The sequence below is a fragment of the Lissotriton vulgaris genome, chromosome 12, assembly GCF_964263255.1.
Source record: "Lissotriton vulgaris chromosome 12, aLisVul1.2, whole genome shotgun sequence".
Lineage (NCBI taxonomy): Eukaryota > Metazoa > Chordata > Amphibia > Caudata > Salamandridae > Lissotriton > Lissotriton vulgaris.
The window spans coordinates 130,963,773-130,978,180 of record NC_141700.1 but is presented as its reverse complement, the minus strand read 5'-3'; the positions used below and the strand labels follow the sequence as shown (position 1 = coordinate 130,978,180).

Here is a 14,408-nt window from a genome sequence, read left to right as displayed (position 1 = left end):
TTTGATACATCAGGCCCTATACAGTGGGTGGTAGATGACAGCTTATCCTCAGGGCCGGACTGGGAACCACAAACGGCCCTGGCAAAGCGCTCGCCCCCTCCCCACTCGGGGGTTGGGTTGGCGGTGCCGCCGAGCTCTTTGCCAGGGCCGGTTTTCGGACGATTTTGGTGCAGGGCCGATTTTGCAGCTATGTTGCAAAAACGGCCCTGCAACAAAAACGGCCCCCAGGGGCCCAAAATCGGCCCCCACCTGTGAGGCGCAGCGGGAGATTGCCCGGTGCCCGCTATGGCCAGTCCGGCCCTGCTTATCCTTGTCCTACAAAATCCAAGCGGAGAAGATCGCAGTAGTTACTTGTGCTCATCTACCTTCAGTGAGCCATCGACGTAGGATTGCAAATAAATATGATGGCCTAAGGGACGATTCTTAGTATAATTTGGATTTTAACTAGGGCTCCCAGTTTTATGGTATTTATTTTATTAACACTTCGGTCTGAATTGATCCGTATTAAATTTTTGCAAATTTCATCTGTATTTATCCATTTTTATTTCGGTTTTGTGTAAAAAAATGAATCAAATCTAGTACATTTCCACATGTATGTAAATGATAAATGTAAACTCCTATCTGAACGTATGACAGATTTTAATATTAAAAAGACTCACAGATCATAAATCAATACACGTATATAAAAATATTACATTACAGTATCAATCTTTTGCAAATATACTGGAGTTTAAGCATCATTACTATAATTTCTTAACTTTTTAAACCTCTTACCTGTCAATCTTCACATCTATTGCTCTCAGAGTCGTGACTGAGAGTATTTGGAATCACTCACAAAAGAGACTTATTTCTATTTTTATCCACATTTAAATATGAATGCAGATAGAAAAATAAATGGTTTTCTGTCTGTATTTTTCTGAAAAAATCAGTAAAAACGGAAAACATGGACACTTAATTATAGCCCTGGGGTCTCAACAGCGTATCATAAATTTTATGTATATCCCCTTCGCTGCAGGGGTTAAACCCCCACTGTGCTGGGGTGGAGGGGGGCGCGCACAGCGCCCCCATGCTCATGACGAGCTGAGCTCGTCATGAGGTACGGCGCTCCTGTGCTCATGACGAGCTCAGCTCGTCACAGGTGTATTGCCTCCCGTGGAACGCGCAGCACAGCGGGGGAATTCTCCCCGCACCTGAGCATTCCACGGGCCATGACGAGCTGAGCTCGTCATGAGCACCAGAGCGCCGTGGCTCATGACGAGCTCAGCTCATCTTGAGCATCCAAGAGGTTAAATGTTCTGTTTGCATTGCTCACCTTCCAGCATTCACAGAATTGATACTACAGGTCCAACATGTCAAAAGCACCTTTCATACACTTGGCACAGCATGGCCCTCTGGAACATTGCTGGGTGGTGCATGTCTGAAGCACTGGGTGATGTTCTTGGGTTCCAAGTCCCTGCCCATCGTCCTGCTTTCCTCCTGGGCTTCAAAGACACAGCGCTCTTGAAGCATGCCAGGGGTTGGAGGTTTGGGCTGTGGGGTTCTCAATAATAGATGTCACCAAAGGCTTCTTGTTCAGGGAATGGATGGATGATCTCATTTATTTTCCCAATACAGACAGTGCTTCCAATGAAAGTTTTAATATGAGATTCAGGCTGAAGGATATATTACCTCATGTCTTATGCAATGGAATGAATTTGAGTGGGCTGAATGGGGCTCTCTGTCACCTGTCCCATCGCCAGGCCAGGTGACTGAATAGTTGCAGGTTACCAGCTTGATTAAGTAATATTATTAATTAAAATTTAATCTTCTGTTTGCTCCTACCATATGATTTGACTTGCATATTGCATTCTTAAGTGTGATTTTCTTATGGATTCTTCTATCTGCAGAATACTCAGTATTTGAATTTACACAGGTGCAAGGATGGATACAGAAAGGTTTTCCAGCAAGTGCTGCCGTTTGCCGGTAGGGTGAGATGCCAGACTTCAAGGCAACCTCGCCCGACCTCCAGAAGTGACGGCGCAAAGCCGTAAAAGACACCACCCTGTGTGCTGTCGTCAGTTCCTTGTTTCCTGTGCCCATTGACACAGATTCGTTTGACATCATTTGCACTGAGAAGCACTGAGTGGGTGACAAACGTTTTGCAAGGCTCTTTGATGCTAAAAAGGGAAAGGGCAGTCCATAAACCTACCTCATCCAGATTGAACATCCGTATATGCAGATTTGGTATGCCTTGGCCAAAACACGATCATCCTGGGGTCCTTTGAGCTCACCCCACCAGAGCTAGGGGATGCCCCTACACACTTGACCTGGCATGTTCTGGAGCATCTGTTAGGTGGCTACACGGGCATCCGTCCACATCCTCACAAGGCATAGCTGCCTTCTCAGATCGTCCGGGTAGGCCATTTTGCCCACTCTGTCCTGCAGGATTTCCTGGTGTGAAGTGCACCCTTCATACCTACTACCTTTTGAGAGGTCCTGCTTTAGTATATTTCCAAACGGTTGGAACTGATTGGTTAGAAGTATCCATCAGAAGACGAAGTTACTTACCTTCAATAACGCTCTATCTAAACGCAGGTTCCTCACTGACCCTTTCTTCCCCTCACTCTGCGAAGTGACCTTCTAGGTGTTATTTAGGTTCCAAGTTAGATTTTGCACGCTGTCATGCTTCTCAATGTATCACTGACTTAGGGTGTGGAAAGCTTAGTTTTAAACCAATGTCAGCGCACAACGACGGAGCCTTTATAGGGCTGGCATCTTTACTTCCTTGTACAAATGAGGTCATTGTGGAGAGTGATGGTGCCACCTACCGTCGAGGGAGGAGATGCAATTGCTGGACAAGGTCCTGGATCCGGGTTGGCACTTGGGGTAGAAACAAAGATGGGCGCGACACTGCTGGCCTATCCACCGGATCGCCCCTCTGCTTCCTGGTATTTGTAGTGCGAGTAGCACAAAGAACCGGAAAGTTCAAAGTATATCACCTTGGTTGGTGCAAGTCTGTTCTAGAAAGTTCAATCATCTCTAGACCCGAGACATGGCCCGGGTTATGGGATTTATATCCCTCATCAGTAGAGAAAGTTACAATGGGCTCCCATGAGCCTTTAAGCTGACGAGCTTCTGGTTGACGCACCTGCGTGCCGGTTAGGCATCGAGGCCTGTGACGGTTACTTGGCGGCCTTCTCTTCCACCCCAACTACGTTCTCTACTGATGAGGGAAGATATCCCGAAACACGGGCCATGTCTCGGGTCTAGAGATCTTGAGAACAACAAGTACTTACTTGCACCTACTTAGGTGAACCACTTACGAACTATATGTACCAGAATCCTTAGGGGCGATCCGGAGGAGGGGCTAGCAGTGTGCGATCCATTGCGGTTGATTTGGCACTTGGGGTAATTCAAAAAGTGAGGATTTTGTGGTTAGAGGAGTATCCATGAGAAAGAGCATTACTAAAGGTAAGTAAATTGTTCTTCACTGCACAGGATTGTTAAAATCATAAAAATGTGTTAAACGTGTTCTTGCCCTTTACCAAACGTGTGGGGAACTGTTTTTTTGGCACCATGGAGCTCATGGATTGGGTTGGCATGCTGTGTGGGGTCGGTGCAAATTGTGTATTTTTTTCCATTTGGTGGGGTCTGCAGGTGGTTCCTCTGCCTGGTGGCATGGAGGTGAGAGCAGGGTTCAATGTTCTGGTTCTGTGATAGGTTTTGTTTGAGTGTGGCTGTAGTTACTCTGTGTCTTTAGTGAAAAGGGCTAGTTTTAATGTGTAATTGACCCTGTATTTGTAGTTTGAAAGGGTGGAAAGTAACCTGTGTTTATCCTGGTCTTTACTGGGTGTTGTTTGAGCTGAGTTGGTAGTGTCAATGGTTCAAAGAAGCTCTTCAGTCTGCCCAGTTCTATCATCATGTTTGTAGGTGGTGTGTAGTGCTGTTGGTGTTTAGGTGTGATGATCTAGAGGTTAAGAAGTGTGAGTAGAGGGGCTGTGCTGATGCAGGTGTTCTACGAAACCTACATCACCAGCAGAGAAGATTTCTTATAAAGCCCTCACGGTCCTGCCTGGTTTAGCACTATGGACTTTCATTGGTTATTTTGGTAAGTCTGAATAAAAAACAAATGCTGAAAGCTTCCATGGAGGGATGTATGGGGTGGTCTGCACGGCTTCATTGGAATGATGCTACCCAGTATACCCCATGACCCCTTTGTCTTCTCATCCTGCTAGTTAACATGCAATCCAGAAATGGCAATATCTAGAAAGGTTATCAACAGGTCATGTTAATACATTGTCTCTTCTCTCTCTTTCTCTTTCTTTACCTGCCTTTCATTCTCCCCAACTATCTCTTTTTTGTGCCGTCCCTCCCTCCAATTCTCCTTCCTCATTCCTTTTCCATTTCTGTCTGTTTCTTTTTCTGACTCTTCCTCTCTGTTTTTTTCCTCTCACTTTATTCCTATCTCTTTCTCCCTCTCCCTCCATCTCTGTCACTCGCTGTTTCTTACATCTCCTCTCTCTCTTCTTTTCCCTACTCTCTCGCCTTCTTGCGCTCTTTCACTTTCTTTGCCTTCCCTCTCTTGCCTTTTTCTCTTTTCTCCTTTTCTCACCCCTGTCGTTCTCTCTCCTAGATTGTATCAAACTATAACGGATCGATTAAGAAGATCCTTCCAGTTCCGGGACGGGAGATCCACTGGCCTCGGAATCGAATTCCGTCTGATGTTCCTCTATGTGGCTTTGACCACAGCAACCCCATCTGCAGGAAAGGTTCTGACTCCCTCTTTTTGGATTTGTACTATTCGCATTGCATTGTAACATTTATATAGTGTTTACTTACCCCTATGTCGGGGATGAAGTGCTTGCGTACATGGGTACCATGCTACAATGTCTACGGTATGTGGTTGGAAGGGTGTTGTCTTTGTTTTGATCCTATGTGGGAAGTGTTTCATCGACTGTAAATGTACAGGATAAATGTACATCAGATGGGGGTGATGGGTGCTGGGTGCTGTTGTGGCAAGCACATACTGAACAATAATTGTCTGGGGCCCTAGACCATAACAGCCTGGTACGGATTATTGCTGTTAACAGTTTCAATACATAAGCAGCCATTAACTGTGAATGCTGTGGAAATGGAGTAGAAGCGTGTGCCCCACGGTCCAAGAGGTTTGACTGATTCAAAGCTTGGGGAGCAACTAACAAAACAGCATTAAGTCCAGACATTGTGTCCTAAGAGTTCTCTACCGGGCACTATCCAAGGGAATTCATAAAGTAGTAAAGACCCATGTTGTTTACCCTAAAAATTAGGTTCTTCATGAATGAAAGCTAGAGGCAAAGGGAACAGTGGTCCCGAGATTTGGTGGTGCTTAAGGTATAGACGTGAGCATGACTGGAGCGGCTGGAGATTTAGGACCATATGTATCAAGATACCAATTAGCAATTCTGTAATAGCGATTTTTAAGAAATCGCTATTTCAGAATCGCTAATTGGTATGTATCAAGAAAATCGCAATTTTTTAGCGATTTCTTGATATTCCTTAATTGCAAATTCGTTAATTGCCAATTCGCAATTTGCGGATTCACAATTAAGGAATATTTTCCTTTTCATTTCTATGGGCCTCCTGACCCTTAGGAAGGAATGGGAATGTATTCTCAATTTGCGATTCGCAATTTGCTAATCGCAAATTGAGAATAGTTTCAAGGGTGCAGGGGTGTCCGAAGGACACCCTGTTGCACCCCTGAAATAAGTATGGGTGCACATGTGGTGCACATACATGCCCTAAGGGGATGTATGTTCGTCACATGGCACTTAGAAAAATGCAAAAATGGGCATTTTTCAAGAAATTTGCACATTACCACCGACTTGAAGTTGGTGGTAATTTGCGATTCCTTAGGGACAATTAGCAATTTTTTTTAGCTTCATACATTGCATGTAAGGAATCGCAAAATTTGCGATTCCTTAAATGCAATTGCAAAATAAGGAATCGCAAATTTTGTGATTCCTTATTTTGCACCGAATTTTCATTCATACATCCCATTTAGCAAATTTGCATTTGCAAAGGCTGAAATTCTGCGAATTTCGGCCTTTGCGAATGCGAATTTGCTTCATACATATGGCCTTTAGAGAGGGTTGAACCCAAGGGGAGGAGTGAGATCAAGTGGAGCAAGATAAGCCAAGGAGTGGGGCGTGAACCTGGGACTGGAAGGGAACTAGTGCAGTGGGGGTGAATTGAGATCCGAGATCAGGAGGAGTACAAGCCAAGAGAAGGACCTGAATGAGGGACAGGAGGAAAGCCATGAGCGCGGCTAGGACAAAGTGCTAGACTAAACCTGTGAGCTGGTGTGAGACTGAGGAAAGCACTGAAGAGAGAAGTGCTACTTAGCTCTGGAGTGAGGCTGAGATGAAGAGCAGGACTGAACCAAGGAAAAAGGGCTGAACCTGGAAGCAGGACTTACAATAGAAGCAGAACTGAAAATGGAAGCAGAGCTGAACCTGGAAGCAGGACTGAACATGGAAGCGGGACTGAACATAGAAGCGGGACTGAACATGGAAGCAGGACTGAACATGGAAGTTGGACTGAGCATATAAGTGTAACTGAGCATAGAACCTGGACTGAACATAGAAGCAGGACTCAACATAGACGCTGAACTGAAGATAGCAGTTGGACTGAACATAGAAGTGGGACTGAACATAGAAGCTGGGCTGGACGTAGAAGTGGGCCTGAGCACAGAAGCTGGACTGAACATAAAAGAGGGACTGAGCATAGAAGTTGGACTGAGCATAGAAGCGGGACTGAGCATAGAAGCGGGACTGAGCATAGAAGCGGGACTGAGCATAGAAGCTGGACTGGACATAGAAGCGGGGCTGAACATAGAAGCGGAATTTAACATGGAAGCGTGATTGAATATAGGAAGTGGGATGATACATAGAGGCGAGACTGAACACAGAAGCGGGACTGAACATGGAAGCAGGGATGGATATGGAAGTTGGGCCGATGCATGGGTCAGTGCAAGGTTTTTTGGCACCACAGACAAACTGACAATTTGTTTTCCTGCTCATGGGTCATTGGGTCTGTATCCTCCTCGTTGGTGCCTTTCACATCGTTAAACAAAGAGCAGGACAGAACCCAAGAGAAGATATAGGATGAGGAGCCACACTTAACCTGTGGAACCGGCACAAAGATTGGGACTGGACACCGGAGCCAGGCTGAGATGAAAAGTTGGTCTGGCCCTGTGTCATTATAAGGAAAAGGCCTTGCCCTGAGACCCAAAAGTCTGGTCAAGCTCTGAGGTAGTGAGGTCTGAAAAAGGCATGACCAGTCTATTATTGTGTCATTCACATTTTTCTTAAATCCACTACAACATACAGCACGAGGCAATGTATCAACCCGTTTCGCCACTATCTTCGCTGTGAGTGAAGACCCTCTTCATTTCACAAGAAAAGCATACGCAGAAAGTGTCTGCCGAAGCAGAGCAAATTCTGTACCTGCTGCTCCCACTGAAGGCGCAGAAGTAATTTATTTTTTAGGTCGAGCTTAGGTAGCACACATGCGGAAGACCTGTTGTAAGCACATAGCAACTTTAGTCCCACCTGCTGCTTCTGTTGGGTTGAGTCCACTGTCGCTCTTTTTTGCTGGCTCCTTGCTGCTTCCTAACTGGTTGACGCAGCCGACACGTCATTTCCATTCAAGGCAGAGGAGCACCGGCCAAGTACAGTTTTCTTACGTGTTAATGATGTATGTGCTGTTGGGGAGAACTCTTTTTCCTCTTCTGTCCTTCAATGCGCTAGAAACCCAGTTTGTGTCTTCTGCTACCCTCCCCTCACCACCACCTCCTGATGCTTAAGTCTTGCATCTTACCTGCCACTGCTTCATCTTGCTCCCTGGCCCTTTGATCTCGCTCGACCAAGCAGTACGCATGCAGGTATTTAAACAATTACTACCACGCTACGTAGAAAACGTAGCATCTGGGCAGTGCCATGGGGAGGTCAGGCACTCTTTTTTTCTACCTACACTGCATGGACTAATACAAAGTGCACCAGTAAGGGAGGTAGTTGCACTTGCTTGTTGTTCCATGGAAGCATTTGCATGTACGGTTGCTGCAGACGGCTCACCCCTATTTCGGAATATGCTGTATTGCGTGTGCTAGATTGCCATTATCCTTCCTTCGCTTGAGTAGTTGAAATCCTCTCGTCTTTAACTGTGTCCTTTCCTTTATGATTGGCTACTGGCATAATCGGTGGATCGGAGGGCCGCTCGCCGCCTTAGTTACGTTACCTTTGGAGGACAAGGAGGCAGGCCTTGATGAGGCTGGGACTCTGTGCCTGCCCCCAGCAGCCACGCCTCCGGTGCAAGTACAGCACAGCTGATGTATGGTAGCCCTTGTCTACTTCTGTGCAAAGGAGTCTAATATCACACAGTCAAGTACTGGAGCCTGGAAGGGATAGAAAAGGCAGTTAAGCGGATGAAGACCAGAGATTGGGAAAGATGGGGTAGGAAGCTACCCGGTGGTGTGTCTAAACTCACACCGCCAACCAAAGCTAAATTATGGGAAATGAGGCTCTGTCAGTCTTCCAGACAACCCTGGGATCTCCCAAACTGTTTTTAGGTCGAGCCTGTTTGCAAGACCTGTTGTAAGAACAAAATAACTTTTTTCCCACCTGCTGCTTACGATAAGTTGAGGCTGCAATCTTCCAGAAAACTTTAACAGGCCTTAATACAAATGACTGGCTGCTAATACACCTCCTCTGTTGACTGGCTCTGCTGAAGTGCTGCACCCGCTTTTGCCGAGGGTCTCAGCTTTGCACGACCAAGGTTTGTTTGTTTTACTGAGAGGCCTTTTGCTAATTTTACCATTTGTAAGGTAGCGATTATAATCACTCAGTGCCAAAACAGACTGCCTTGTTAATTTAGAAAAGTCACTTCTCGTTCTTGTGTTTTCTTTCACACATGAAGACAAAGCATTAAGCAAGCCGCGTCTCCCAGTAAGTACATCAGTCCAAGATCATCCCTATCTGGGTGGTCGCCCTATCACTGGCCCCTTCTCTGTGCTTCCTTCTGACTGTCCATCCCTATGCTGTGTGTTTGACGGATTCCTACACTTCAAAAAGATTTCACCTAATAATATCAACTTGGTACCTGATTTGCCATGCATAACAGTCATCATCTGGAGCACCACAAACATAAGCAACACTGAAGGCAAAAGCCAGCAGAGCAGCTATAGGCTGGCTGTTACTGTCAGTCGTGAACTGGGTCGGACAGGCATATAGGGCGATAAGGGAGTGCTCGATGGGCTGGTCTAACAGTTCATTGTGTATGCTCCTTTTTGGCTGTTTATGGGCCTGTTTTATGATCTGCTGTGCCGTTTACATATCCTGCTCCGGTATCACGCGCTCTCCTGTCATGCATTATTGCCAGCCCTTTACAGCCACTCTTTCCCTATTTTTTTAATTCCTTTTTCCATTGGTGTCATTTATTTTCCACCTCCTCTCCCTTGTAACTTAGTTCCCATTTTCTGTTTCCCCAGCACCGCAAGGTCATACGAATGGCAACAGCGCTATGCAAATATGATCACTCCACTGCAAACAAAAAAACTAAAATAAAAAACATTGTCATTTACAACGCCAATAAGTCTAACTTTCACAAATGCAAGACCGATTGCATTGCAAATTGCTTGTTTTTTTTTTACCCAGCACCAAAGTAGTCCTTCCCCTCAGGCAGCAGCGGCTACCCACGCATTTTGACCTTTTAAAAACATAACGCGGATAAAGTGTTTTATTACCGAGCACTGAGCCGCGGGGCAGGCAGTTGCAGACCTTCATTAAGAAGGCATCGGTGCCACCCCTACAGCACACAACTCAATATCAAGAGCAGGCACGACAAAGGCCTGGCTGGCTTGGTGTCAGCACAACGACAAAGCTCACATGCCAGTTTTCCTTTCATACAGAGCTTTCCCATTCCATTTGGAATACTGGTGTGGGATCGCTAGTAAGTTGTGACACGGCAGGCACTGCAGCATTCTACTTTGCGCTTTATGCAGTTAATTGCCCAAAGCCCAGCAATGACCTTTATTTAATGAATTAGACACCTCAGGTCTTCCATCTCAAGAATTCTAATCGATACAGTATGTTTTCTAGCGCCAAGACACCTCCGGGTAATCGTGCGCTTTTATAAATCCTGTTAACATTAACATTAACATTAACATTAGCGGTGCTTGTGTTTCAAATTGAACTTAGTCATTTCAAATTAAGAAAAATACTCAGTGCACTGTAAAAGATACATGGGGCTAGATGTAGGTAATTTCATTTTACCACTTCTTAAATACCGAATTTTACCAATTCGGTATTTAAGAAGTGGTAAAATAGAGGGGGGGGATGTAGGTATTACTGAATCGGTAAGATTCGGTATTTAACAATTCTGTAAATACCGATTCGGTAATGCCCATTGATTCCTATGGGCATTGAAGCCCATAGGAATCAATGGGCATTACCGAATCGGTATTTACCGATTCGGTAAATACCGATTCCAGCAAGGGTGCAGGGGGTGTCACTTTGACACCCTCTAGCACCCCAAATACAGGCATGTGTGCCATGTGGCACACAGACATGCCCTAAGGCCATGTCTGTCTGTCACATGGCATAGTTGTGCATGCACACATGTGCATGCACACCTGGATTCTGTATTTTACCACCCAATTGGATTGGGTGGTAAAATACCGAATCTGAAAGGCCTTTGGGACTCAGAAGAGTCCCACCTACATCTGGAAGTTACCGAATCGGTAAAAAATACTGATTCGGTATTTTACCGATTCGGTAAATTTACCAAATCGGTAAAATTGGCCCCCTACATCCCAAAAACCCATTTACCGGTCGGTAACGGCCGAAATCGGCCGTTACCGGCCGGTAAATGGCCACCTACATCGGGCCCATGATGTGCTACAGGTCACTACCAATAAAGCCGGAAATAAATGGTTAAATGCATATTGTGATATATATATATATATATATATATCAAACAAAGCTCCACGATGCCACTCAGCAAAAAACGGAGAAACGGACTCTTGATTCAGCTTCAGTTGTAGGTAATCTTTATTTTGGAGTTTTCAAAAGTGCATTGCTTGTGCCGAAAAAAACATATATATATATATATATATATATATATATATATATATATATATATATATATGTGTATGTATATAAATTAATAATAATATGTAAATGTATGAATATGATTCAATGTTGCTTAAATGGGTTCTGGTGCCATCTTAAACCATGAGGCTGGGGGCGCAGTAATTTGTAAATGTCACCAGAACCTCGAAATGGGAAAATGAGGCCATACTACACTTTAACTGCTATCCATTTTTATATTACATGTTTATTTTGGTGTAATTAACTAGAAAAAAGTTGTTTCCTTCTAAGAGCAGCTACCAGTGGGCACTGATTTCAATTGGAATGTTTCGGTTTTGTCTACCTTTCATGATTAAATAGTTGATAAAAACACGTCTCCTGTAGCCCTGATTTCTTCCCCAAAATGAGTGTGGTGCAGATATGACACTGTTTCTACCCTAAAGTCGTATTTCTCGTGTTTAATAGTCAAACCGTTATTCTCAAACTTGCTAAAAACCTCTGTAAGCTGATATGTCATCCTAAAAGAACATCACACTCCTTTCATTATGCATTTGAAGTGTGCGCAAAAAGCATCCTTACTTTCCAGCATCTTTCGATGCCTAAACCACTGCGGAAGCCACTCCGAGGCCTCAGTCTCCTCTATTACCTGCAGCGTATTCAATCCAACTCTTCTTTAAATTGCTTCAATCTCAAATTTGGCACCTCCCTAACATTAAGGACATTGGCTTATCTCTATTATTTAAAATGATCGTGTGTTCAAAACAGAGCAAGCCCATTTTGTTCTCAGATACCTTCCAAAATCTGCACACAATGTCTGCATTCTCACCCAATCTGGAAATCAGCATAGCTTGTTCTGAGGCTCTGGGATTCAACAAGATACCCGGATCCTTTGAATGTTTCCATCGAAGCAAATTACCACCCCTTTGTGCAAAGTATACCTTTCCAGTTGTATCTCTTCCTTTGAAAACAATCTCAGTGCATGTGCTGCTAATAAAAACAATCGTTCTCTTGCCAGAACCCTGCGAGTTAAGGTCTGATTCTAACAACCGTGTCTTGTACTCGCCATACACTCTTTCCCATGCCACCAATCAAGGCGTATGGAGACCCACAATCTGTTAACGCTGCAACTACATTAGCCTCAACCTCAGCATCACATTAAGACTGGTTATTTTTTCATCTTCACCTAATTTATGTTCCACCTCACTCACTTGGAACACTTTCTACACTGCTTCCATTTGTTGTTTTTTCCCTCTCTTTCATGCTTTTGCATCGACGTGACCCTTTCTGTTCTCTGTCTGATATGAAGATGTCCAAGCAAGACAGTTTATACTGTTCGACGTGTGCCTGCACTGCCACAGCGGTTACACCGCGGTTTAATCCTCCCATCTACTCTTTTCTTCTCTAGTCTTCTCTTGTCATCCGTCTTACATTAATTGACCATGCCAATTTCTACCTCAGCGTTCCTATACTTTCTCATCATATTCTGTTGGCAATGAAAGCTTGTTCAGGTTCTGCCCTGTTGGATCTGTTCTGTGGAAAATAGAAGATTGTGTGTATTGCCATCTCTAAGAAAGAGAAGCTTGAGCTATCTGGCACAGAAATTGGTGCCTTCTTGTGGCCACAGGTCCTCCAGAAGTGCTAGTAACCTTTTACTGAAACCACAAAGATTCAACAAGAAGAAAATGTACAACCGAGCCTTCTCGGGGATGGCGCCCAGGATCTGGAATACACTGTGCCCAGAAACTAGACTGAATCCCTCTACGGTATCTTTCAAAAAAGAAGTGAAATCTCTCCTCATGGCTAAATTCACATGAGCTATGTGTATAAGTATGTATACGATTCTTAACCTCTTCCATGCTCATGACAAGCTGAGCTCGTCAAGGCCCGTGGAACGCTCACACGCGGGGATAATTCCCCCGCTGTGCTGAACGTTCCACGGAGCCAATGCACCTGTGACGAGCTGAGCTCGTCATGAGCACAGGAGCACTGTAGCTCATGATGAGCTCAGCTTGTCATGAGCATGCGGGCGCTGTGTGCGCTCCCCCCCAGCACAGCGGGGGAATAACCCCCGCAGCGAAGGGGGTTAATTGTACAGACCAATACGTTATTTACTATAAACCTGTTTGTTTCCTATATTTACCCTGTAAAGCGCTCTGATACCCGCAAGGGTCTTGTTTGCGCTATATAAAACCTTCAAAAAACAAAACAAAAAAAAAAACACAGGTCGCCTCCGCAGCTCGTGTCACATGGTCCTGTATCCAACTGTTTGTTCCCTCTGTAGCTGATTTCTAGTCTTACATCATGCATGGTGTGTCTACTGCGAATGTACCAGGACACATCACTTATGTGAATGCTGCTGCCCGAGGATACCAATTTATCTCCTACAGGTATCCTTGGGCCGAATCAGTTGCCGTGTTTGTGCTCATGCTGGGTTTATTGTAAGATGTTCCAAAAATCGAAAATAATTGTGACTGATGGTAAAACACAGGAATGTACATTACATAGGTATGTGGGCTATAGTTTCTTCAATATCCTTTGCTTCAACCTCTCTTTGTTGCCTGATTAACACATCAGGTCTAGGGTCTAGAATCCCCTGCTTCTGGGCGGTGTTCTTGTACCATCTCTCCCGCAGAACTGATGGTCCAAAGTTCTTGGAAAAGTTTTATTAGCCCTGAACAGTTCCGTTTCCACCAGTAGCCTCTACCACCCCCAACCTGTTAATCCCAAGAATGTGCGAATTTCCCAAAGGAAGCCAGGCAGAGACTAATTTCACTCAGCCCGAATGAGGACGGCTATTCAGGAGATGGAAACAGATTTGGATCGTTCCAGGCCTGGATGGAATGTGACCCGGAAGCCCTCGAGGCGGAAGGACACATGATCAGCCACGAGGCTCCCGTGTAACTGGTCTGCGGCCTGGGCCTCAGGGGTTATCATTCCTATTGTACGCTGGGAACATGCACTGGAAGCCGGCAGTGGACGCGGGCGGCCTCCTGGGACCTCCAGTCACGAGAGCTGCAGCCAGGCGCTCGGCAGTGGCTGATGTCGAGGGCTCCCCCCGCTTCTTTGTTCGCCTTGGTACATTCCTGCCTGGGGAGGCTGCCAGCTCTGACCCCCGGAGATGGATCTGCCGTCGGCCCCTGGCCTGAGGCCAGTGCTAACATGCTCCGGCCAGCACACATTGACCTTCCATCTGGAGGAAGAACTCCCTGCTGACTTGGCGCCTTTTTCCATGTAATTGGCAGATCAAAACATCAGAACAAGTTGTGAAATGAAGCGATAGGGGGCCCCCTCTTGGACACGCCACTC

The 14,408-nt window shown here is 45.3% G+C and overlaps 1 protein-coding gene across 1 annotated transcript in view; it reads left to right on the top strand.

Moving 5' to 3' along the window:
• The window catches only part of NPR1 (natriuretic peptide receptor 1), a 790,721-nt gene that overhangs the window by 481,711 nt on the left and 294,602 nt on the right, over nt 1-14,408 (top strand). The window contains exon 6 of the mRNA XM_086947572.1: nt 4,613-4,748. Within this exon, the coding sequence (XP_086803698.1) occupies nt 4,613-4,748 (136 nt within the window). The remainder of the gene's footprint in view (nt 1-4,612; nt 4,749-14,408) is intronic.